General features: G+C 41.2%; 1 protein-coding gene across 2 annotated transcripts; it reads left to right on the top strand.

Moving 5' to 3' along the window:
* Positions 1–9,726: 9,726 nt before the first annotated feature.
* Positions 9,727–25,337, top strand: DDX17 (DEAD-box helicase 17). Of its 2 annotated transcripts, none has more exons than XM_068971668.1 (13): positions 9,727–10,064; positions 14,102–14,252; positions 14,685–14,784; positions 15,365–15,498; positions 15,805–15,870; positions 17,111–17,252; positions 17,808–17,968; positions 18,052–18,224; positions 18,560–18,670; positions 18,803–18,864; positions 19,640–19,699; positions 23,666–23,902; positions 24,711–25,337. In XM_068971668.1, the coding sequence occupies exons 1-13, from the start codon at positions 10,015–10,017 to the stop codon at positions 25,214–25,216; spliced, it is 1,953 nt and encodes a 650-aa protein (XP_068827769.1). In that variant the 5' UTR covers positions 9,727–10,014; the 3' UTR covers positions 25,217–25,337. The 2 variants fall into 2 exon arrangements, with proteins under 2 accessions (XP_068827769.1, XP_068827768.1); XM_068971667.1 differs by having other exon boundaries at positions 23,666–23,908.
* Positions 25,338–26,963: the final 1,626 nt, after the last annotated feature.

Here is a 26,963-nt window from a genome sequence, read left to right as displayed (position 1 = left end):
AACCTCAGATATGCAGATGATACCACTTTAATGGCAGAAAGTGAAGAACTAAAGAGCCTCCTGAGGAGGGTGAAACAGGAGAGTGAAGCTGGCTTAAAACTCAGAAAAACTAAGATCATGGCATCCGGTTCCATCACTTCATGGCAAATAGATGGGGAAACAATGGAAACAGTGAAAGGCTTTATTTTCTTGGGTTCCAAAATCACTGTTGATATTGTCAGCCATGAAATTAAGACACTTGCTCCTTGGAAGGAAAGCTGTGACATATCTAGACAGTAAAAGCAGAGACATCACTTTGCTGACAAAGGTCTGTATAGTCAAAGCTCTGGTTTTTCCAGTAGTCATGTATGGATGTGGGAGTTGGACCATAAAGAAGGCTAAGCACCAAAGAATTGATGTTTTCAAACTGGTGCTGGAGAAGACTCTTGAGAATCCCTTGGACAGCAAGGAGATCAAATCTGTCAATCCTGCAGAAAATCAATCCTGAATATTCATTGGAAGGACTGAGGCTGAAGCTCCAATACGCTGGCAACCTGATGTGAAGAGCTGACTCATTAGAAAAGACCCTGATGCTGGGAAAGATTAAAGGCAGGAAGAGAAGGGGACGACACAGGATGAGATGGTTGGATGGCATTGCTGGCTCAATGGATATGAGTTTGAGCAAACTCTGAGAGATAGCGAAGGACAGGGAAGCCTGGTGTATTGCAGTCCATGGGGTTGCAAAGAGTCGGACACAACTGAGCGACTAAACAATTATTGAAGGTGAAGTCATTATCTTATTTTCTTCCCCCACTTTGCCCATACAAAACTTTTTTACTTTTTCTGGCTTCTCAGATTTTACTCTCCCATTCTCATCATTTAACACTGTCTTTTATCTTGCTTTTTATTTTTGGAGCATACAAAGCTTTATTTCAGGCCCAAGCAAGGAGAATAAGTGGCTCATGTTGAAAAACTCCAAATTCCCTGATGGTTTTGGGGAAGAAGTTTTTAGGCAAAATTTGGGATGAGGACTGCAGGGTGGGTGACTTTCTTCTGACTGGTTAGGAGGTAGCAGGATGATGTTCCAGGAATTTTGAGCTAAGCTTGAAGTTGCCATCCTCCACCTAGGTGGGGGCCTTAGTTCCTGGGAGCCCTACAGGGTCCTGCTCAGTTTCAAACTAGGATCAGATTCCAGAACCAAGAGATTAGAAGAAAGAACATCATCCACCTGGATTCTGAAGTTCATCAAAACCCATCTTTAAGAAATTAAAATAAGAACCATCTGGTTTCAGGACTGAAGCTCAGTAGGTATATGTCTCATCTCATAAAGAATCAGTGAGATACAAAGTGAAAGGTAAGAAGTGTATCTGTGTGTTTACTTAGAGAGACAGACATTCCATAGATAGAGTGGATCCATGTCAAAAGGCAAGAATGGCCTTGGGAGAAACATGGCCCACAGACAGAGTGTGGGCCATCTCAGAAGGCAAAAGGCAACACCATCTTTAAATTCATTTATATTCAACAAACCAAAGAGGCTTCAGCCATTAGGATTCCCTAACTTAGAAGGCTGCTAGGGAACTGTAACAATTTTTTGTCATCAAATAATATTTTTTTCTCCCACACTAATTAGAAAGGTCCATGTGCTGAGGCAAAGGGCACTGTGGATGAAGCACCCTGTGCTTTCCTAAAGATAAGTGCCAAACATTTGTGTGTGAATGTAGTATTTGTCACACCTTGTTAATTATCCCCCTTTCTCATTTAGAGCTTTCAAGATGTATTAATACTGTTATATTCTCTGAGTCATTCTCTTTAATTCTGTTTCACCCCTAGTGAGCTGACTGTACAGTCTGTACACTCTTTTTCAGCCAGCATGTGTGCTGTGTGTTGAGCAGAGGAACTGAACAGCTGCCCCCATTATCTATAAAGAGAACAGAAAAAAAAAAAAAAAAACATTTTCAGGTGGTGTCTAAGTGCCACAGGACAGGAGATCACATAGCTAAGATTCCAAGGTGGGGGGAGGAGCAGAAGTGAACCTTGAGTTTTCCTATTTGCATGCCTCTAGAGAGATTAACAAAAAAAATAATCACAAAGGTTGGGGGGAAATGCCGGGGGTGGGGTGGGTAGTAGAGAATAGAGATTTGTTAAAGCAGGGAGGTGATGAGGTTGGAGGCAGAATTTGGAAGCCCTGAATGTCAGACTGTGGAGCTAAAGCTGGGTCTTTAGGTCATAGGAAACAAGACACTTACAGACTAGCAAAACTGAAAAACACCTGGGATTCCATTCTTTTATGCCTCTTTAATACAGAAGTCACTAACACACATTCTATTAGTTAATAGTCAACAACTCTGTGTCTAAATTTCTGCTTGGCAATAATTGGCTGGACAGTAAAGCAGCTGCTTTAGATGGAGCATGGCTTTCCAGCTCCCTCAGGCCCTATCTGGTCTGTATTCGCTTTTTTAGATTAATGCCCTTCAAATCATACTTGCTAAAAAAATTCTGAAAAAATAGGTTACTGCCTAAACTTTTAAAATTATCAGTTTAAATTGTTTTAAAGGATGTAATTTATGATACACTGAAACATTAACATTTTTAAATGAAGCTGTCATATCACTCTTTTAAATGCATCCCAGTTCAGTCACTCAGTCATGTCCGACTCTGCAACCCCATGGACTGCATCACGCCAAGGCTTCCCTGTCCATCATCATCTCCTGGGGCTTGCCCAAACTCATGTCCATCGAGTCGGTGATGCCATCCAACCATCTCATCTTCTGTTATCCCCTTCTCCTGCCTTCAATCTTTCCCATCATCAGGGTACTTTCCAGTGAGTCAGTTCTTCGCATCAGGTGGCCAATGGAATTTAAATACCACGCAGTTTGATACCAACATCATGCTTTAAAAATACATGAATAAGGAACTTCCCTGGTGGTCCTTTTCATACTAAGAATGCTGAAACTACCTCACAATTGCACTCATCTCACATGCTAGTAAAGTAATGCTCAAAATTCTCCAAGCCAGGCTTCAGCAATACGTGAACTGTGAACTTCCAGATGTTCAAGCTGGTTTTAGAAAAGGCAGAGGAACCAGAGATAAAATTGCCAACATCCACTGGATCATGGAAAAAGCAAGAGAGTTCCAGAAAAACATCTATTTCTGCTTTATTGACTATGCCAAAGCCTTTGTGTGGATCACAATAAACTGGAAAATTCTGAAAGAGATGGGAATACCAGACCACCTGACCTGCCTCTTGAGAAACCTTTATGCAGGTCAGGAAGCAACAGTTAGAACTGGACATGGAACAACAGACTGGTTTCAAATAGGAAAAGGAGTACATCAAGGCTGTATATTGTCACCCTGATTATTTAACTTCTATGCAGAGTACATCATGAGAAACGTTGGACTGGAAGAAACACAAGTTAGAATCAAGACTGCGGGAGAAATATCAATAACCTAAGATGTGGAGATGACACCACCCTTATGGCATAAAGTGAAGAACTAAAAAGCCTCTTGATGAAAGTGAAAGTGGAGAGTGAAAAAGTTGGTTTAAAGCTCAACATTCAGAAAACGGAGATCATGACATCCAGTCCCATCACTTCATGGGAAATAGATGGGGGAAACAGTGGAAACAGTGTCAGACTTTATGTTTTTGGGCTCCAAAATCACTGCAGATGGTGATTGCAGCCATGAAATGAAAAGACGCTTACTCCTTGGAAGAAAAGTTATGACCAACCTAGATAGCATATTCAAAAGCAGAGACATTGCTTTGCCGACTAAGGTCCGTCTAGTCAAGGCTATGATTTTTCCTGTGGTCATGCATGGATGTGAGAGTTGGACTGTGAAGAAAGCTGAGCGCCAAAGAATTGATGCTGTTGAACTGTGGTGTTGGAGAAGACTCTTGAGAGTCCCTTGGACTTCAAGGAGATCCAACCAGTCCATTCTAAAGGAGATCAGCCCTGGGATTTCTTTGGAAGGAATGATGCTAAAGCTGAAACTCCAGTACTTTGGCCACCTCATGCGAAGAGTTGACTCATTGGAAAAGACTCTGATGCTGGGAGGGATTGGGGACAGGAGGAGAAGGGGACGACCGAGGATGAGATGACTGGATGGCATCACCGACTCGATGGACGTGAGTCTGAGTGAACTCCAGGAGTTGGTGATGGACAGGGAGGCCTGGCGTGCTGTGATTCATGGGGTCGCAAAGAGTCGGATGTGACTGAGCGACTGAACTGAACTGAGCTCACCCTCAGGTCCTGGATACACTGGAAAGGAGACTATGACATGGAGGTCTGACTAGAAAGACAGAAACTCAGGCGGCACTGAGACCTCCAGTTGTGATAGACAGGGTGCCTGATGAACCATGGATGGAAGTTTGTGACAATGTACACAAGACAGGGATCAAAACCATCCCCAAGAAAAAGAAATGCAAAAAAGCAAAATGGCTGTGAAAAGAAGAGAAGCGAAAAGCAAAGGAGAAAAGGAAAAGATATATCCATTTAAATGCAGAGTTTCAAAGAAGAGCAAGGAGAGATAAGAAAGCCTTCCTCAGTGATCAGTGCAAAGAAATAGAGGAAGACAATAGAATGGGAAAAACTAGAGGTCTCTTCAAGAAAATTAGAGATATCAAGGGAACAAACATTTCATGCAAAGATGGGCTCAATAAAGGACAGAAATGGTATGGACCTAACAGAAGCAGGAGATATAAGAAGAGGTGGCAAGAATACACAGAAGAACTATACAAAAAAGATCTTCACGACTCAAATAATCACAATGGTGTGGTTGCTCACCTAGAGCCAGACATCCTGAAACGTGAAGTCAAGCAGGCCTTAGGAAGCATCACTAAAAACAAAGCTAGTGGCGGTGATAGAATTCCAGTTGAGCTAATTCAAATCCTAAAAGATGATGCTGTGAAAGTGCTGCACTCAATATGCCAGCAAATTTGGAAAACTCAACAGTGGCCTCAGGACTAGAAAAGGTCAGTTTTCATTCCAGTCCCAAAGAAAGGCAATGCCAAAGAGTGCTCAAATTACCACACAATTGCACTCATCTCACACGCTGGGAAAGTAATGCTCAAAATTCTCAAAGCCAGGCTTCAATAATACGTGAACTGTGAACTTCCAGATGTTCAAGCTGGTTTTAGAAAAGGCAGAGGAACCAGAGATCAAATTGCCAACATCTGTTGGATCATGGAAAAAGCAAGAGAGTTCCAGAAAAACATCTATTTCTGCTTTACTGATTATGCCAAAGACTTTGTGTGGATCACAACAAACTATGGAAAATTCTGAAAGAGATGGGAATACCAGACCACCTGACCTGCCTCTTGAGAAATCTGTATGCAGGTCAGGAAGCAACAGTTAGAACTGGACATGGAACAACAGACTGGTTTCAAATAGGAAAAGGAGTACATCAAGGCTGTATATTATCACCCTGCTTATTTAATTTATATGCAGAGTACATCATGCAAAATGCTGGACTGGATGAAGCACAAGCTGGAATCAAGATTTCTGGGAGAAATATCAATAACCTCAGATATGCAGATGACACCACCCTTACGGCAGAAAGTGAAGAACTAAAGAGCCTCTTGATGAAAATGAAAGAGGAGAGTGAAAAAGTTGGCTTAAAGCTCAACATTCAGAAAACGAAGATCATGGCATCCTGTCCCATCACTTCATGGGAAATAGATGGGGAAACAGTGGAAACAGTGGCTGACTTTATTTTGGGGGGCTCCAAAGGCACTGCAGATGGTGATTGCAGCCATGAAATTAAAAGACACTTACTCTTTGGAAGAAAAGTTATGACCAACCTAGATAGCATATTAAAAAGCAGAGAGACATTACTTTCTCAACAAAGGTCCATCTAGTCAAGGCTATGGTTTTTCACAGTAGTCATGTATGGATGTGAGAGTTGGACTATAAAGAAAGCTGAGCATCAAAGAATTGATGCTTTTGAACTGTGGTGTTGGAGAAGACTCTTGAGAGTCCCTTGGACTTCAAGGAGATCCAACCAGTCCATCCTAAAGGAAATTGGTCCTGAATATTCATTGGAAGGACTGATGTTGAAGCTGAAACCCCAGTACTTTGGCCACCTGATGTGAAGAGCTGACTCATTTGAAAAGTCCCTGATGCTGGGAAAGATTGAAGGTGGGAGGAGAAGGGGATGGCAGAGGATGAGATGGTTGGGTGGCATCACTGACTCAATGGATGTTAGGTTAAGTGGACTCTGGGAGTTGGTGATGGACAGGGAGGCCTGGCATGCTGCAGTCCATGGGGTCGAAAAGAGTGGGAACCAACTGAGTGACTGAACTGAACTGAACTGGTGGTCCAGTGGTTGATTCTAGCCTTCCACCGCAGGGGACAGTTTCCATCCTTGGTTGGGAAACTAGGATCCTACATGCCTTGTGACAAAAAAAAAAGTTAAGAATTGAACATTTTATTAATATATGGTTCATTTTTCTCTGTTTTTTTTTTTCATTTTTCTCTTTGAAATCCTATTTTCTTTCTAGAATTTTATATTGTAGTTTCATATCAAATGTCTTATTCATCATTTCATTTTCTCTGTGTATTAAAATTTCTTTTGGATTGTTATTGCAATTATTGAAACGCAATTAAGCAAAGCAATATATTACAACCTTAATAACTATCAAACAGGAAGTAAAATTTTTAATGGAAATGCCTCTTTTAATGAGAGACTAAAAATAGTATCCTGCATACTAATAATATACAGGATCCTCCTGTATCCATGGAAAAATATTATCTTGGCAATTTTTTTCTCCCTTTCTATAGCCATTAAGAGCTGAGAAACTTTGATCACACAGTTTAGTAGGTGGGACTGGAAAGAGTTTTGTTATGGTAGTGTCCCTCAATTATTTGATCTTCTTCCAAGTTATAGGGCAGAAATCCAGTAATCTATCTTAAGAAATTAAAAGATCAGCTGAAAATTCCCTGTAGTCCTCCTTCTCTTTTGTTGAAAACTAAGAACCAGAATTCTTCTGATCTGCAAAAGGATATGTTATGAAGTCATTACTCTTTTCACAATACACAGTTCAGTTCAGTTTAGTTCAGTCACTCAGTCGTGTCCGACTCTTTGCGACCCCATGAATCACAGCACGCCAGGCCTCCCTGTCCATCACCAACTCCTGGAGTTCACTCAGACTCACGTCCATCGAGTCGGTGATGCCATCCAGTCATCTCATCCTCGGTCGTCCCCTTCTCCTCCTGCCCCCAATCCCTCCCAGCATCAGAGTCTTTTCCAATGAGTCAACTCTTCGCATGAGGTGGCCAAAGTACTGGAGTTTCAGCTTTAGCATCATTCCTTCCAAAGAAATCCCAGGGCTGATCTCCTTTAGAATGGACTGGTTGGATCTCCTTGAAGTCCAAGGGACTCTCAAGAGTCTTCTCCAACACCACAGTTCAACAGCATCAATTCTTTGGCGCTCAGCTTTCTTCACAGTCCAACTCTCACATCCATACATGACCACAGGAAAAACCATAGCCTTGACTAGACGGACCTTAGTCGGCAAAGTAATGTCTCTGCTTTTGAATATGCTATCTAGGTTGGTCATAACTTCTTCCAAGGAGTAAGCGTCTTTTCATTTCATGGCTGCAATCACCACCTGCAGTGATTTTGGAGCCCCCCCAAAATATAATGACATTGTTTTCATTGTCCTTCTATTTGTCACCTGTGAGATTTTGATTAGAAGATAAACATTTTTGTTTGTAAAGTGGAAGTGTGCAATTTTTAAAAAATTTCTCAGTCATATCAATTTTAGAAAAGACTATATATAATGGGACTTCCTTGGTGGCCCAGTGGTTAAGAATTCCCCTTGCAATGCAGGGAACACTAACATCCCACATGCCACACGCTTATGGAGCAAGTAAGCCCTCCCACGGCAACTAGAGAGTAGCTCCAACTTGAGTCAACTAGAGAAAGCCCATGTGCAACAATGAAGACCCAGTGCAGCCAAAACTAAAAATAAATTATTTTAAAACGTCATTTGATCACGAAGGCCTTCTCAAGACAGCCCATGTAAACACACAAGTATACGTCGCTCCACCCCCCTCGCCCCCAACACTATCCCTTTTCTATGCTTTAAATTTGTTTTAGTTAGCAATTCCCTGATATTTGTCTCTCTCCCCACTAGTGTTAACGGCACAGGTGCAGGAACTCATTTGTTCACTGCTGTGCCACAGTAGCTGGCACAGTGTGTGGACCATTAGACTTTCACCACTTGGTCCAGTAAATCCATGACTGTCCATTTTCCTTACAGCCTAAGTGACATCTCGCAGGTCAGGACCTTCCCTCGTGTTGCTTGCTGCTGCCTGCTAAGTAGCTTCAAGTTGAGTCCGACTCTTTGGAGCCCCATGGACTGTAGCCACCAGGCTCCTCTGTCCATGGGATTCTCCAGGCAAGAATACGGGAGTGGGTTGCCTTCTCCAGGTGATCTTCCCAACCCAGGGATCCAAGCCGTATTTCTTATGTCTCCTGCATTGGCAGGCGGGTTCTTCACCACTAGTGCCACCTGGGAAGCCCTTTTCTTATGCTACTTCTCTAACAATTTGGGAAATCACTCAGAAGAGTAGGAGACCCTACTCAACCCCCCAAATGGCGGCTTTACCACCTGTAGAAATAAGAATCGTTCAATAAGCTACTCCGCAAGAGCCGTAGCAGCTGATAATCCTGTGACGCCGTCTGGCCAAGCTTGTGAGACTTTAAAAGTGAAATTGGAAAGAGAAGCAAGCAGGGAGAAGGAAGTCAGCTTAGATGGAATTGAGAGAGAAGGCAGTCTAGCCTGTTTCCTGTTTAAAAACATGTACTTAGGCCTTCACCTTTTCAGTATCTGAAGACCACCGCTTTTAAACTAAATCTTTTCCTCTGGGGAGAGCGCGAAGAGCCAGTAACGGGTCTTCTGAGGCAGAGCCATTTAAAGCCGGCCCAGGGGCCTCAGCGTCTACCTTAAAAGAGGGGCTCTACCCACATTTCAGCTCTTTGTTAGTCAACCGTGTCCAGCCGGTTACAATGTAAATATTCTGTTCACAAAATGCACTTCCTGTGAAAGAAGCGTAGGATAGCGGTCTAATTCAGCTGGGACCTCGGCGCCTGACCAACTCCCCCTAAGAACGGACCAGGCGCCTCCATCATGGCCGCCGGCGACAGCGCTGAGCGGCAACCGATAGGAAATGGCGCCGGGGCGTGCGGTCAGTCTCGCCGGGTCCAGGGCGACGGGACCAGAGGGCTGGCCAAGACCGTCTAGGAGCGCCGGCCAGGGTCCCTGAAGACGGTCCTCGGATTTTAGCACCTAGAAACCCTGAAAGTTGACGCCTGCAATATGGAGGACGGTTATTGTCTCTGCACACCGATATGTACGAGCAGGCCCTGATTTCGTCTCGCGTCGGAACCCGGCAAAATCCTCTATTCTCTAAACAGAATGCGTTACGTACACTGCGCATCTTCGCAATAGTGGGCCGGCTAACGACGCCAAGAATGTTACGTCGCTCTCCCCCTCCCCTCCCCACCCCTAGTTCTGGTTCAGGAGGCGCGAGAACTCTACGCCCAATCCGTACTTTGTTTTTCTGCTACAGACAGCGAAGTGCGTCCGTCTCCGCAATTGACGTAAAACGCTTCCAAGAATACCCGTAGTACTCCGCGAAGCCCTCGGGCTATTCCGAGACGCTGTTTACGTATCGGCTCCGACGTACGTAGCGTTAAGCTGGAGCAGTCTCAGCGCCGGCCGCCATTTTGTGCAGTCGCTGGGAAGGGAAGGAGACGCCTAAGCCGCGGCACTGCCGGGTTTGAGCGTAGCCAAACCTACCCACTGCTTTTATAACCCCGATTCTCTGTGTTTTGCTCCCGTCTCCGACGAGAGAGGCGGCGACGGTGGCGTCTGCGACGGGAGACAGCGCGTCGGAGCGAGAGAGCGCCGCGCCTGCCGCCGCCCCAACAGCGGAGGCGCCGCCGCCATCGGTCGTCACCAGACCGGAGCCGCAGGCCCTCCCGAGCCCGGCCATCCGTGCCCCGCTCCCAGATCTCTATCCGTTTGGGACCATGCGCGGAGGCGGCTTTGGGGACCGGGACCGGGATCGTGACCGTGGAGGGTAAGGGGGGAGGAGGAGAGAAAAGGCCTTGTGTGCGCGGGGGGCGGGGAGGAGGTTGCTTCCTGAGGAGACCGCAGCCTGCGGTCAAGCGGAAAACTGGGGAGCTGACTGCGGGCCTAGGAGCGAAGCTCCCGACTGGGAGGCGAGGCGATCCGGGACTTAATGGCAGTTTAGGGCGCGGGCCTCTTGTGGGCCTGGGCCCCCGGGTCGCTGGCGGGGCGGTGGGGGGAGGGGGCGGCGGCTTGGCGACGCCCCAGCCCCTGCTTGCGGACGGTCGTCGTGGCGCGGCGCGCCCGGGCCTCAGCCCCACAGGCAGCAGGAGGGGAGCTCTGGAAGCGGCCGACCCAGCCCGGGCCTCCTCAGTTTCCCGGCGTTCGAGCCCGGCGGAATTGAGCAAGTCATTTGATCTCTCCAGAGCTAGTGTTAATCGTGAAATGCGGATGTTCTTGCTGAGAGAGAAGGATGAGGTCTCCGAGTTCACCCTGGGAAAGTCTTTTAACGTCAAATGGCTTCCCTGTTTTATGGAACTGGAAACCTGGTTCGAAACTAGAGACTTTTAAGAAGCGGACTTGCAGATTTTAAAATATTTAAAAATTACGTTTAGTTGTACTTTAACTCGAAGGAAGCACACTGGAATACCAGCGATGTTTGCTGATATTATTTGCTGTCTAAAACCGTCGTCTGGCGGGAGGGAGGGGTTTTTTGTTTGTTTTAACGTTTCTTTTTTCTTTTCTAATTGGCCTGAACCATTAACGTCTTGGTCTAACTTGAAATTTTTTGACCTAGTAATGCCACGGTTACTGGGTTGGAAGTTAACAGGATTAAACGTGAAGTCCTCCCAGATACTGAGATTCAAATCTTAAGGTTCCTCTTAATCGAAAAAGTAGCTTTAAAAAAAGTTTTATCTATGGATAAAAATTTTGGGGACGCCACGTCTTAATATATATAGATTGTGTGTGTGTGACCTTGGGCAAGATCCTGAACCTTTGTGAGCAGATTTTCTCTTCCGAAGATGGGGATAGTAATTGCATTGTTCCCCAGAATTGAGATAGTGTGTGTAATTGTCTCTCTGTAGTAGGCCATCCTGTTAAAGCTGTTTTCTCCAAACATTTTTGTCTTTTGTGGTTCAAATACATAACTACCATACCTAATAGTCACACGCTTCTCAATTATTTGATTTACTGTGGCTCAGCTGGTAAAGAATCCGTCTGCAATGCGGGAGGCCTTGGTTGGATCCCTAGCTTGGGAAGGTCCCCTGGAGAAGGGAAAGGCTAGCACTCCAGTATTCTGGCCTGGAGAATTCCGTGGACTGTATAGTCCATGGGATCGCAGAGTCGGACACGACTGAGCGTCTTTCACTTATTAAATAAAAAGGATTATTTTGACTTACACTTTGTTCAGAAAGGAAATACTTGATTTTAGCCTTAAATTCGGAAGACTATAAGTGGAATGTTTGCTTAGTGTTTCACAGTATAGCCAAATTTATAATGAATTTCAATACAGCCACTTAGGAAAAAGAACTTAATGTTTCCTAGTAAAATGAAAATGACCCAGAATTCCTCTCAAGCTTTATACCCTAGACTCATAGGCCTAGAAAAACCCTTGTACATGTACTTTGGTATCCATGTTTATAACAGTGTTGTTTATGACAGAATATTAGAAACAGCTCAAATGTCTGGATAAATTCGTCCCATAGAATACAGTACAGCAGTGAAAAAGAAAAATTTGTATCAGCATGTATGATTCACAAACATAATATTAAGTAAAAATACAAGGTGTCCTAGAAGGATAACGTAAGTAAACTAACAGATGACAAGACCAGAATACAAGGGAATGGCTAAAATTCGAGGTACTCATTGGTATGATGGGGATTTAAACTTGAGATAGGCACATAGAAGCTATCAAAATACTGATAATATTATTTCTTTATCATGGATGTTTTATATTTACCATATATATGCTTTAATAAGAAAGGGTTTATTATCTGAAAGGCAGAAAAAGTGAATTGCTGATCCATACTTAGTTTATCCCATATTGACTCTTAAGTATCAGATATTAAGAAAAGACTTAAATAATGTTTCAAACAAAATGGCACTTTCGTAAAGTCTGTGCCCTAACTCCACCTTTACTGTGAGATTTCTTTTGTTATTTGAATTGCTATTCTTTTGTTCTTAAATGTACAGAGCTGAAATGGATTATTTTGAAAGGGGACTGAGTGAGGTAGTGTATGTACATGTACAGTCCAAATGCTTGTACATGTTTCTGCATGTTAATGTGTAAATCTTTGAAAACTGTCATTTATTGCAAATCAAAATTAATACTCAAAAACATTAAGGAGCAGCATAGTATGCAAGGGGTTAGGATATATGGATATTTAAATGATTATACAAATGCACAAAGGCTCTATTGGATATTGTAGTCAACCTTATAAAGGTGGTAGAAAGTGTATTTTTTTAAGAATCCCATGTTTCAAATTACAGTATATCTTTAGAGAAGGATGATGTGTCTTGGTTAAATAGCCAAGGCAATAGGGGAAAAGGAAAAACTTTGAAAAATAAGGGCTATCTTGATTAAGTCTTGGACATTGTTTTCAGAAGTTCTGTTTTCTTCTAGGTTGTTAATTTTAAGTTCTGAGTAATATTGGAGTGCAGCAGCAGCATTGAAATGGCCTTTTTTAGGAACCACGTATGTTGTTGTTCAGTCACTAAATTGTGTCCAACTCTTTGCAGCCCTGTGGACTGCAGCACACCAGGCTTCCCTGTCCTCACTATCTCCCAGAGTTTGCTCAAATTCGTGTCCTTTGAATCAGTGGTGTTATCCGACCATCTCATCCTCTCTCTCCCCTGTCTGCTGCCTTGGATCTTTCCCAGCATTAGGGTCTTCTCTGAAGAACCACATAATTAGGCAGCCAACCTCTGAAAGTTAGTCTTTGGTCATTTTTCTTTGCAAGACTGACAGTTTAAAGACTTTTTTATTTGTAGAGAACCTTATTTATTGATAGAACTGTGTTAGTTACTTCACCTAAAAGGGAGGGAGGAGGGGTCAGTCTCCTATTTGGTCTTAAGCCTGAGGACATATTGAAGGTGTTGATTGGTATTGATCAACAGTAATATAAATGGAATCTGCCAAGTTCTGTCTTTTTGAATGTAAATACTTAATGGTCCCAAATTTCCTGCCATCAGTCTTTGTATATTTGTATTTAGAGAAATATCTAGCTGGCTCTTGAAGCCAAGAAATTTTAAGAGCATTTTGAGTTCCAGGAAATTGATGTGCTTTAGAATGGTTAGTACATCTGCTGCCTGTTGATTAGTAAACTAGTGGAACCACTTGCAAGATGATGTTATGAATGAATTAGAGTAGAAAAGGAGAATTAAATTTGGTGTAGTGTTTTCAGGAGTAAGGAAATGGGATGAAAACATTGTGTATTTGTACACCAAAACAATGTCCTGCATTTTAATAGGTTGAAATACAGAAATGAAGACCATCTTAGGATTCTTCTTAGGAAACAGAACATTTCAAGTTTGGCTAATGGCCATATTTGTACTCCGGTTGAATTTGTCTGTTGTGAAAGCAAGATAAAGCAAAAAGAATGATTTTTAAATTGTTTTAAAGACCTTAGATAACTTTTTCTACCTGTCCATAGTTTTGCCCTAATTTAAACTTAATGTCCTCACTTAGCTTCATTTCAGAATATTACTTAAGAGTAGCAATTTCTGTTCACTTTAGTATTTCTGCCGCTGCTAAGTGGCTTCAGTCGTGTCCAACTCTGTGCAACCCCATGGACGGCAGCCCACCAGGCTCCCGCGTATTTCTAGCACCACTTTATAGTTGATACCCAGTAACTATTTGTTAAATGAATACAATTATGCCAATTTGTACTGTTTACTATGGCAGATACTGTTTTAAGTACTTTACACAAATATTTTTTGGAGGGGGCTGGTAGTATCTTAAGAGTTGTATCTTTTTGCATGTTTTTATGGCACCTGAAATATTTTGCTTTAAAAATACTAATAAACTGAAAATTTTGATGTTTCTAGATTTGGAGCAAGAGGTGGTGGTGGCCTTCCCCCAAAGAAATTTGGTAATCCTGGGGAGCGTCTACGTAAAAAGAAGTGGGATTTGAGTGAGCTCCCCAAGTTTGAGAAGAATTTTTATGTCGAACATCCAGAAGTGGCAAGACTGACTCCAGTAAGTTTTAGGGGTGGTATTTATTTACCTTTTCTTGACATACAGTAATGAACCAAGTAGATAAATTAGCCAAAGTTTACTCATACATATATATATACAAAGTTTACTCTTGTATTTTTTATTCTGGTGTGGTGGGGGTTTTTCTTTGGTGCTTGTTAGGAAAGCTGATACTTGTAAGAGAAAGCACTTGATTCTCATGTCGGTTATATTTCATCTAACTGTTCTCATGTGGAAAATGAAACCTACTGCATGCTTTGTTGACTTAGAAAGTTGGGTGAAGTTGAACATACATGAAAAACACTGTAAGAAGTGTTACACATATTTTCCATTGTAATTGTGAATTTGATCATTGTTATGCTATATTGGAACATAAAGTTTTGCACGTTTAGAATAAATTGGTTACTGATTTGTCTTACTTTGTTTCTTAAATAGTATGAGGTTGATGAATTACGCCGAAAGAAAGAGATTACAGTGAGAGGGGGAGATGTTTGTCCTAAACCTGTGTTTGCCTTCCATCATGCTAACTTCCCACGTAAGTGCTTTTCAGTCCAGTATATTAATTGTTAATTTAGCTTGAATGGTCACTGTGCTCATAAGTTATTTAAAGGTTTTGACCCAGCTCAGGATTTTGTTGAAAAGACAAACAGAAACCGTTCACAAAAGTTCTTCAAGTATTTTGGCGGGGGGAGTTGTCTTTTTAATGCTCATGTGTTCTCAATTTAGAACTTCTTTGGGTCTTTTGCAGGGTTTTTTGTTTGGTTGGTTGGTTGGTTTTCATCTTTCCTTGGGGTTTTGCCTCTACATTTTAAAAAATAGCAAAATAAAATTGCTTTCTACCTGGATAAAATTTGGATTAGATAAGCAGTAAGTGGCTATTAGGTGCCTATACCTTGTACCTTAGATACTTTAGACCAATGGTTTTCAAGTTTTCGAGAATAAGGGTAGATGGCTATGGCAGTAGCCTTCTTGAGAAGTAGTCAGCAGGTCAGATAACTGAATTTCAGTAACTGAAGACAAAACTACTGCTTCTCTTGGAGAGATGTATAATTTCTTTTGGCTGTAGGTTTGCTTCTTAGTTTTACCTAAAAGCAATAATACCTGTTCTTGTACAGAATACGTAATGGATGTGTTGATGGATCAGCACTTTACAGAACCAACTCCAATTCAGTGCCAGGGATTTCCCTTGGCTCTTAGTGGCCGGGATATGGTGGGCATTGCTCAGACTGGCTCTGGGAAGACGTTGGCGGTATGTACCCACAAGGGAAGACTTTTCATATTGTGGTAACTTATTTTGCTGTTGTAAATATTACATATATTCTCAGTGCGTAAAATTCTGATTCAAATAGTGGAAGTAATATTTCAGCTTTTTAGCTATCTGAAATATGTGGAAGCATTTTATGTTCATATTTGCGTTACATATATATGTAAGAGATGTGAATTCTGTTTTCCCTTTCCTGGTTTTACTTAGACATGATCAATTACTGTGATAACTTAGAACAGTTAATATAATGGCTTAGTTTTGGTATAAGACTGTCCTCCTTTTCTCCTCCAGTATTTGCTACCTGCAATTGTTCATATTAACCACCAGCCTTACTTGGAAAGAGGAGATGGCCCAATTGTAAGTGTATTTCAGTTTGTGTATACTTCAAAAAATAACTACATTTTATTATTATGTTTCAGGCACTGTACTTTACATGTGTTCTCAGATTTCATTTGCAACCCCACCTTCCATATCTGGAGGAAATATTGTCTTAGTGGTAAATCTTAGGCACAGTGACTTGCCCAGGGTCAGACAGTAATTAAATTGCTGAGCTGGAATTTGAATCAGTCTTACTTTTAACTACTGTGCCTGTTTCCTTCATATGTAGGCATTTTCTGTGCATTAAATACAGATGCATTGCTTAATTGCCCATTGATACTATGAGGGATACAAAGGTGTAAAATGAGAATCTTGCTCTGTGGATATAAGTCAGGTTTGGGATGTTTATTTTTTGTGTGTAAGTAATGCTTTTGTAAATGTTCATAGACCAGCACCATTTTCTGGTTTGATCATTTTCAGTTAATGCTATTTACTGTAAGATTTCAGTAGTGGTCTTCAAACATTTTGAATGTACTTTCTTAACATTTTTTTTAATAGAGCTTGCACTCACTATATGTTTATAAATATGTACATTATACAGTATGTCTTAATGCTTCACAAGTAGTGCGTTAATTTTTCATTACATAATATGTAATGTATTTCATATGGCTAACGGAGTTACCAATATTATCATTAACTAATGTCTAATGGATTGATATACCAAGTGAGAGTTATTGTTACCAGCATATATGATTCCTGTTTCAAAGTGTCTAAATTTTATTTGACCAACTTCTTGTCACATTGTGTATAAATGTGTTTTTGCCAGATTTGCCTGGCCAAGAGCTTGAACTAGATGTCAGAAAAATGTCAGCTCTGCTCTTTTCTTGTTCTGATAATTAAGTAAAGTTTGAGACTTACCTGGTTTTGTTACAGGAATATTGTAGCTACTTACTCATTTTGTGAGTTGTTTAGTTAAAACTAGGTAATACAGTCTATAAATCTTATGTAGCACACATTAATGAATCGTATCAAAAGTCAACCATCATACTACATGGCAAATATCAGTTCTCAAATTGGATTGACCAAAAGATTCATTCAGGTTTTTCTGTAAGATGTTAGGGATATAATTTTTAGCCACATTACAGTGCAATATCTTACACTTACTGCCTTCCAGGTCCCCTACCCCAGATTAGACAGTAGAGAATTAAGTAACCTTTTTGTACTTTTTTTGGTTCTCCTTAAACTTGGGGTGGTGTCTCAAATGATTTGTTTGCTTTAGTGTCTAGTTCTGGCTCCTACCAGAGAGCTTGCCCAGCAAGTACAGCAAGTGGCTGATGACTATGGCAAATGTTCCAGATTGAAGAGCACTTGCATCTATGGAGGTGCTCCTAAAGGTCCCCAGATTCGAGATTTGGAGAGAGGTAAGAAAAAAAGAGCATTTAAGAATTTTTAGTTTTATTTTACCAGGTTTTGTAAATGAAATAGAACAGGAAAATAGTGGATTCTGGTGGGGTCGGGGGGATCAGTATTTTAGTAGCTTAGAAATTCTCGAATATGGTTAAAATGCTGTTTTAGGTAAGTCCAGTGTGGTTGGAGACTTAACGGGGTTTTTATACATAAATTCTTGTTGCTAAGTCACTTCAGTCGTGTCCGACTCTGTGCAACCCCATAGACGGCAGCCCACCAGGCTCCCCCGTCCCTGGGATTTTCCAGGCAAGAACACTGGAGTGAGTTGCCATTTCCTTCTCCAATGCATGAAAGGGAAAGGTGAAAGTGAAGTCGCTCAGTCATGTCCAACTTAGCGACCCCATGGACTGCAACCTACCAGGCTCCTCCATTCATGGGATTTTCCAGGCAAGAGTACTGGAGTGGGGTGCCATTGCCTTCTTACATCATGTTTTTTCCAGGTACTTCCTGAAGCTTGAACAGCATTTAAAGAATTCTTAGTTGAATAGATCTTTGGTTTTGTTTTACAGGTGTTGAGATCTGTATAGCTACTCCTGGACGCCTGATAGATTTCCTGGAGTCAGGAAAGACAAATCTTCGCCGATGTACTTACCTTGTACTGGATGAAGCTGACAGAATGCTTGATATGGGCTTTGAGCCCCAGATTCGTAAAATTGTTGACCAAATCAGGGTGTGTAAAGCTTATGTTTTTTTAATACCCTTTGCCTATAGTGGTTCCTTAATCTAAAAGAAAGTCTTATCTTTTCCTGATAGCCTGATAGGCAGACATTAATGTGGAGTGCCACCTGGCCAAAAGAAGTAAGACAGCTGGCAGAGGATTTTCTTCGTGATTACACCCAGATCAACGTAGGCAATCTGGAGCTGAGTGCCAACCACAACATCCTCCAGATTGTGGACGTCTGCATGGAAAGTGAAAAAGACCACAAGTATGAGAGATTTCACTGTTTTGATAATGCTGATAAAACTTTTGCTCTAATAATCTTCTAAAATTAAAGTGTTATTCATAGAAGCCAGTATTTCCTAGCCTTGAACACATTAAAAGCATTTTCTGACAATCCATTATGTATGTAACCAGAGCAATGAGGTTAAAGGCAGGAATTCTGGATTCTTAAATTTGACCAGCTCTGATAATTCCCAGCTGTATTGAAAGTAATTTAAAAAGATACTAAAACTCTGAAGGGTTCATACTGGAAACATCGCTTCTGCATAATGTATAAGGAGGTCTTCTCTAGATGATTTCATTGTTTCGTCTGGTTTTCAGGTTAATCCAACTTATGGAAGAAATAATGGCTGAAAAGGAAAATAAAACCATAATATTTGTAGAGACGAAGAGACGCTGTGATGACCTCACTCGAAGGATGCGCAGAGATGGGTAAGTGCAGCACTGATGTAATTAATTTGCCTCGGATTTTATAATTCAGTAGGAATTTGTAAATTGGTACCGTTAATGTTGTATAATATTTCAATAATTCCTAATATGTACTTGGCTTTTTTCTTCTGACAGTTGGCCAGCTATGTGTATCCATGGAGACAAGAGTCAACCAGAAAGAGACTGGGTACTTAATGGTGAGTTCAAAACAAAGCATTGTCTTTACAGTGTATTTCAGGGATTGGTAGACATTCTGTAAAGAGCCAGGTAGTAAATATTTTTGGCTTTGCAGATTTTATAGTGGTTTGTGTCACAACTGTTTAGCTGCTATTGCAGCACAAATATAGCCATAGACATTATGTAAAGAGAGCCTGGCTGTTTTCCAGCAAAACTTTATTGCAAAAATGGGATTTGTGCCACATTTGATCCATAGACCAGAGTTTGCCTAGCTCTGCTCTGGTTTTTTGAATATTGAGAGCATTTTTGTCATCTCCACTGTACTTTTAAATGTCAGTAATGCTGGGTCTTTATACTACTTTTTCACCACTTAAACCACTCTATCTAACAAGTTCTTGCCTTTATAGATACATATAGTGGCCTGGAAGCTCCCAGAAATTTTAATAGAGGCTTCATCATGTTAACTCAGTCTCCATCTCCTCTCATCCCCTCTGAGGACTGAGAGTGGGGCTCAAAGTTCCAAACTTCTCCAATCACAGCTTGGTCTTTCTGGTGATCAGCTTCTGTCCAGGAGCTATTCTGAAGCCCATTAAGTGTCATTTCATTAGAATAAGAGACCTCTACTATTAACTTTAAATTTAAAAGAGCTTGGTATGTTCTGACACCATTACTTCAAATTTTAACATGGTAGAAAAGGCCAGAGAGCTGGGGATGTTTATTTGGTCACTTTTTAATATATATCACATAGCTTTGATTTTATAACTTGGTTTTCATGATGTCATCCTTGTTTTGCAGAGTTCCGTTCTGGAAAGGCTCCCATTCTCATTGCCACAGATGTAGCCTCCCGTGGGCTAGGTTTGTATAGATAGGTGTCTCTGTCAATGGTATATATATCTTTTGGTTTAAAGATTTGCTTGTCATTTCACATTAGAGTTGCATATACATATGTTTACATAAATATTTAAAAGAGAAGAATTACATACAAAGTACGTGATTTCCCCCCACCCCCCCACATTTTTTTTTAAACCTTGGTGGGTTTTTTGTTTGTTTTTTATTTTCTTTTTATTTTCAAAGTCTCTTCCTGCTCCTAACAAACAGGCTTTGGTCTGCAGCAAGGCCTAGGCATGACTATTTAAACAGTTGGAGGGAGAGGAGACATTCAGTTGAACAGCTCAACTTTTTCCTGGTTTTATTCTATTTTCTGGGTGAATAGAATGAGCCTGATTGAACCTAGCTACTAGAAGCTAGTTTCTTCAGTTACTTTTTTTCCCCTCTACGAATATATCTGTGGAGGTACAATTCCATGAATGCTAATGTATTCTTGGGATTTAGTAAGTCTATAAATACAATACCTTTCAGCAATTATATCTGCTTTGCCCAGTTTAATTTACTGAAGTAAAATTTTCATGAGCACTCAGCCCCTCTTCCCACCCATACTCATATCATTGATGTGCTTGCTGTCTTCCAATTTAAGATCTTAATCGGAAGCTGATGTTCTGGAGTTTAAACCCATTATGATTTTATGCAGAGATATTTTGTGGTACTTAAGCCCATTCTGAGAAAAATAGGTGTAATTCAAAACTTAATTTTAAAAAATGACAAGAGTATTTCTATTACAAAGATATTTTTAAATTATTGACATATTTCTTGCTGAGTAAGGCAAGACGCAACCATATTCCCTATGATACTCAACATAAAGAAAGCAAGTATTTGAACTGGATTACGAAAGTAATGAAGGCTTTCTATACATTGCACTCATCGTATTCCCTCCTTCAGAGGTGGTGACTTGCAGCCATGACTGAAAAATTGTCTCTACCCTCTGAGGTCATGTCTGGATCTGTGCAGTTAGAACTTGGGCCTGTTGGGAGAAGAGGCTGAAGCCTGAAAGCAGTTTACATAAAAGCTTTCAGTGATGGTGGTTTTTAAACAGGCTTGCTATGTGCTGGTAGCTTCTTTGTGCATCTTGCCTAGACAATTTAAAATATTTGTTCCATGTCCCCCTGCATTTCTAAACCAAATCAATTGGCTGCCATTAGAATAACTTAGACTCTTCATCCCACCCCCACTCATCCAAGAGAGGGGAGAGGGAACGTATCTGAGTCTGTTTCTTGTTACTCAACATCAGTGCTTGTTTTGGGCCCCTTTGTTTGCTGCCTTGTAAAAATCAAAAGGAAGGGGGAAACCCACCAAAATGGCAGAATGCTGACCAAGGTCCTACAAGATCCTGGAAAGTGAAGGCTTCTACCTCATAGACAGGGGTGCAATTTTCAGCTGAGTCACCAGGCCTTTTTTCACTTCCTGTCGAGCGATGGCCTCTTAAATATTCCCTTCAGGTAAGTTCTGATTCCCATAACTTTATAATAGTCGTCCTCAGGAAATAATAGTCATCCTAGTCATCTTTATAATAGTCATCCTATTTATTCCCCTTCCAATGGGATATTTTTAATTTTTCCTTTTTTTTTGTTTAAACTGCACACTGTTAAGCTAAAAGTATTGAATTTATTTTGTTTTGTTTTTTAACAGAAGCTTTGATAGCAGCTGCAGATCACTCAGTACATGGCCGAGGCAAATCTACATTGGCCGGAAGCAGCTCTAGATGAGCCTATTGGCTAGTCTCAGTCCCTCCCAATTAGTGATTGGAGATTCAGGCCATGTCATAGGGCTTGTCAGACAAAAAGTTCTTATCCTAGGCAGCTGGCTAAAATATTAACTTTTTGATTTCTTACTCTGCAACAGCATCTTCTCTAAAGCCACCAAGGTAATACTGTGACAGTGCACAAATAACATCAGGGCAGGCTGATGGAGAAATCAAATTCTGCACTTGCTCTTACATGCCCTTAGCCTGCTACATGTGCACATACAAGACACCTTTCTAGTATGAAGAACTTGCACCGTGTCTGCCCCCCATTGAACCTCTCCAGAGATACTCCCAAGTGTTAGTACCTGAACTGTTGACTCCAGTCCCCAGTGCTTTCTAGTAGGAAAGCACAAATCTGCGTCCAGTGCAGTAATTCAGCCTGCTCTGCTGCCTGTGGTCATACACAGTGAGACTGACTAAGGAGCATTCTAGCTCTGAAGATGCGATCGTGGAGCATAATTCCCCATTTGCCCCATCTCACATCCATCCTGGCCGTGTAAATTTTTGTTTTCCTTTTGTTACACCATCAACCCTAGCCGGAGACTCACGCTGCCCCCTGTGATAACTGCCTTCTCGTCTTTCTGGTGTGATTTCAGGACTTTAGGGGTCAGTAAAGACTGAGGAGCCTTTATTGTAATAAGAAACAGACATAATGCCCCTTTCTTCACAGGCCCTTTAACAACTGAATTTTTTTTTTTTTTAATCATCTCCCCTTTCCCCTGAAATTAATCCAGTCTGGGCAATAGATGCAGTCTGACCCTTTGGATGTAACTTACATTTTTTTTATTAATTATTTTTTTCTACAATCACCCCAATTATCCTTGGGGGAGGCGTTGGAGGACCTGAAATTTTTACCCGAACCCAGGTTCTCCGGCGCTTGGCAACCAAATGGGGCTACAGAGAAGCATCTAAGCCAGTTCACAGAGCGAGCGTGTGTGGGGACTTCTCACTGCCACGGACCCTTGATGCATGCTCCCCGCGCTCCAGTGGTCCCGTGTCAGAAGGCGGAGTTTTCGAAAGGAGGCCGCCAAAAATAAAAGGCAAAGAGACGGGATCGGCTGCAGCGGTTTCCCAAAGGAGGAGGGAGTGTGCATCGGTCTGGTAACAAACAGAGAATGTTTTTTAATTATTTATATCACAAAAATCTGTGTTTTATCTAGGATATTTTCTGAATATTCTTTGTAAAATGCAGATTTTTTTCCACAAAACATTAGGATTCTTTGTTATATTCTTAAATTTGTTTGTTTAAGTAGGTAAAAATATACATTTAGTTGGAAGCATTACACTAACATTTACATACTTAAAGCTTTAGGAGGTTGTTCAATTCAATTCCCAGCAGTGGACAGAACATTAAACTTGTGTCTCAAGGTTTCATGATGTTTTCCCACACTCTTTGGCTATTTAATTTTCCAGGTTATGTAGATAATCTTTGATAATTGAAGTAAGGACTGAGTTGAAGTAACCTTGAGTTGAGAAAAAAAACTCATTTGGCAAGAGCTGGGCTTGGTAGTACAGTGAAATTTTAGTGTAATGTGCTCTTGTGGTAATTGAAAGAAGAAAGATAATTTGGATGTTTCTGCAAAGGAAAATAAGTGTATTTAACTTTGGCTCTGATCAGTTTTGTCTTTTTTTTAATATAAGCAAAAATTTCTTAATCTAAAAATCTTAAGTCTCCATGTAAATGTAGTAATAAAGTATATGAAGTTTTTGTTTTTTTGTTTTTTGTTTTCATTTTGCTCTGTGACTGGTTTAAAGGTAAGTTTGTTATATTACTGGTAGAGTTTGCCAGGCTCTCCCAACAGAGTAGAAGTGATTTGGCCTTGTAGCTTAATGGTGGTATTACCTTAAACATTCCAGTTTTGAAAAAGATGGAACTGGAATTTAGTACAACTCCTGTCAGTATGTTGGTTAAAATATGAAAGAGGCAGGAGTTTGAATGGTTGAATGGGATTCCCTTAGGATTTTACAGCTGATGCTTTCTCTGCATGTCCCAAGCATCATTAATCCTCTTTTACTCTGTTGGGATGAGTCTTTTTTGTTCCTGTTCAGAGTGGTTACTAACTTAGTCTTCTCTCCTCTTGCTGTCATCTGCATTCGTGCTTCCCACCTGTTGTTGGCATGTCCTTTACCTTCTCTTTCCCTGCCACATCAACCTACACACTGACTCATCGTTGGCTTTGAAGATGTGGAAGATGTCAAGTTTGTGATCAACTATGACTATCCAAACAGCTCAGAGGATTATGTGCACCGTATTGGCCGAACAGCCCGTAGCACCAACAAGGGCACTGCCTACACCTTCTTTACCCCAGGGAACCTAAAGCAGGCCCGAGAGTTGATCAAAGTGCTAGAAGAGGCTAATCAGGCTATCAATCCAAAATTGATGCAGCTGGTGGACCACAGAGGAGGCGGCGGAGGAGGGGGTAAGGGTAAGTCCTGGAGTTTTCCAGGTACTGCCAAGGTATCTTTTTTTGTGTTCATTGTGCCTTATTTGTTAATCCAGTGGAGGTTAATGTTACATTGCTTAATAATTGTTCATAATCTCTCTTGAGTAAGACAGAGGTCTGAGTGACTGTCATAGCCTTAGGTAGTATGTTGTAGTATGTTAAATTTTGAGTTATCCATATGGAGAAATCAGTAATGTTATATGGGCAAAGTTACTGCATCTGAATTGGACAGTTGTGAAATATACTAGCTAGGATCTGTGTTTCATGCCCTTTCCCTCAGCTTACTATGTGTTGAAGCTCTACATCAAGATTCCCTTAGAAGTTTTTAAAAGTACAGACTTTTTAAAGTGGGCTTGGAATTGAACTAGGAACTTGAACTTCTCAAAACCCTAAAGCTTGAGAGATTACTCTGATGCAATTAATGTCTGGAAAGTAACATTTGAGAACCAGTGTGCACTAGTAGAGGATTCCTTTGTTGTCAGATGAACCTAGCTGCCTGGGGCTTTTTTGTTTTTAAATCATTCTTACCATTTTCCCTACATTTTTAAGAGTGTGTTTCTTGGTAATCCTCAAAAAAAAAGGTAAAAGATGAAAAGTTGAATATCCTTTAATGTTTACCATTCTTTGAAGGTATCTTCTTAAAGAATCAAATTATATTTTTAAAGTAGTTATTTGGAAGCTGACTTAGCTAAAGATCAAGAAAGAACTGTATCTAGTAACATTTTTACATGGGGTTGTGTTTGGATCATATATCTGGCGTTGAAAATTCTTGTGTCTTCATCAGGCGGCCGTTCTCGATACCGGACCACTTCTTCAGCCAACAATCCCAATTTGATGTATCAGGATGAGTGTGACCGGAGGCTTCGAGGGGTCAAAGATGGTGGCCGGAGAGACTCTGCAAGCTATCGGGATCGTGGTGAAACCGATAGAGCCGGTTATGCTAACGGCAGTGGCTATGGAAGTCCAAATTCTGCCTTTGGAGCACAAGCAGGCCAATACACCTATGGTCAAGGCACCTATGGGGCCGCTGCTTATGGCACCAGTGGTTACACAGCCCAAGAATATGGCGCTGGCACTTATGGGGCCAGTAGCACCACCTCAACTGGGAGAAGTTCACAGAGCTCTAGCCAGCAGTTTAGTGGGATAGGCCGGTCTGGGCAGCAGCCACAGCCACTGATGTCACAGCAGTTTGCACAGCCTCCAGGAGCTACTAATATGATAGGTTACATGGGGCAGACTGCCTACCAGTACCCACCCCCTCCTCCTCCTCCCCCTCCTTCACGAAAATGAAGCCACTCGAGTGGTAGTGACTTGTGCAGACTTAACTACATTTAAAGGAACGCTATCTTTTCCTATTTTTCTCTTCCCTTTTTCTTTCTCTTTTATAATTTTTTGCTCCAACCATTGTGATTTGTCTTTAATGCAGATTAGTTAGGATTCACTGCCAGGTTTCTTCTGCCTGCCAAAATGATCCAGTCTGTAATAACAGATTTTGTAAAAGTATATATATGTATGTATAGCCGACTGGAAGAGGTTTTCCCCCCAACTTCTTGCATGTTGAGGATATTTGAGCTATTTTTCATCTTAAAAGAAAAAGTAAGGTATTAGGCCCTTTTGTGGGAGCCCCCCCCCCTTTTTTTTTTTTTTTGGTCCTGAGTTTGGGTGGGGGGTGGAGGGTTGAACTCTGCAGAAGATGGCGCCTGTGCTTTAAATTGCTCTCGTACTGGGATAGAAAACCGAGAGGGAGTTCCCTACACATTTTCTGTATTTTTTTTTTCCTTTGGTCTTTTTCAAGCTGGAACAAGGTTCCTTAGGCCTGACGAGTTTTTAAGACCACGCTTTGCCATTGTCATTTTGGCTGATTGCTTAAGTGCATTTGATAGTTTAAAGAAAAATCCTAATTGGCTTTGTCTCCTTTACATTCTGCCTTCCCCCTTGCCAAGTACTGAAACAACTTTCTAATTGTCAGGTTAGAAATTAAATTGCTGAGATAAGAGGTTTTTTTTTTAAGTGTATCCTTAAAAACCCAAATGTTTATTGCAGTGGTTAAATGCAGTGTCTCAGCATCTGGGTGGGAGCTGCCTGTTTTTCTTCCCCATGACCAGGGACCATCTGAAATACATCTTCCTAACCAGACAGCTGCTGTGAGCAGAATGAACATAAATGCTCACTGGAAATTTATTAACCAGTTAAATATGCATTCACCTGCAGTGTAAGAACTACGTTTAAATAAATGATATAGTCAGTGGGCAAATGTTTTTTTTTTAAACCCAGTATTTGTAGAGCTAGAGTTAACAGCAACCCTATTGGCTACTCAGCCCTTTTGGCCAAGTTATCTTGAAGGTCTAAAGGGTTTATTGAGAGAAAACTCTTCCTGTCTTCACACTGTGTTCTCTTCAGTGCTTTGTAACAGCTTTTGGATGCGAATTTTCCTCAGCATCCTTTCTCAGCTTTTTACAGGTAGGTAGTGCTTAAGAAATGTTAGAGGACTAAAGCCCAAGTCCTTTTACTTTTCCTCCACCTGAAAGGTAGGTGAGATTGTCCCTTTTGTAGTAATACCAACTGTTTTACTGAGACTCCTATAGCAGATGGGCCTGGAAAGAAATTTCTGTTCTTGTGTTCTCTGTAAAGAGGACAAGGAAATCAGACAGCCTCAGAAATCCTTCATGTCCAGTGTGGGACTGTTAATTTATTGGTGTTATCAGTATTGATGGTGTAGTTAAGGGGGAAGGCTTCATTGCATTCTTTGGCTTAGGCCTGAGAGTGCTTACTAGTTTGTAAGATCAAAATAATCTAAATCTTTGAGGTCTTTGTTTTCCTCTTAAAATTCTTTAGGGGGAGAGAGAAGGGATTGTTTCTGAGGGGTACTGAAAAGTGTGGTTGAATACTTGACAACATACAGGTAGGTTGTCAGCATAAGCTGAAATACATGCATGTGAGAACTTGACATCTTTTTTCCCCTACTTTCCTCTTTCCTAACTTCTCTTTCTCCTCCTCATGGAAGTTGAGGCTGAGGGAGGGTGGTAGGCACAGGAGA

This window comes from Capricornis sumatraensis, chromosome 4 (genome assembly GCF_032405125.1).
Source record: "Capricornis sumatraensis isolate serow.1 chromosome 4, serow.2, whole genome shotgun sequence".
In the NCBI taxonomy this organism is placed as follows: domain Eukaryota; kingdom Metazoa; phylum Chordata; class Mammalia; order Artiodactyla; family Bovidae; genus Capricornis; species Capricornis sumatraensis.
Note: the sequence above shows the minus strand (reverse complement) of the source record. Positions and strands in the feature narration are given on the sequence as shown.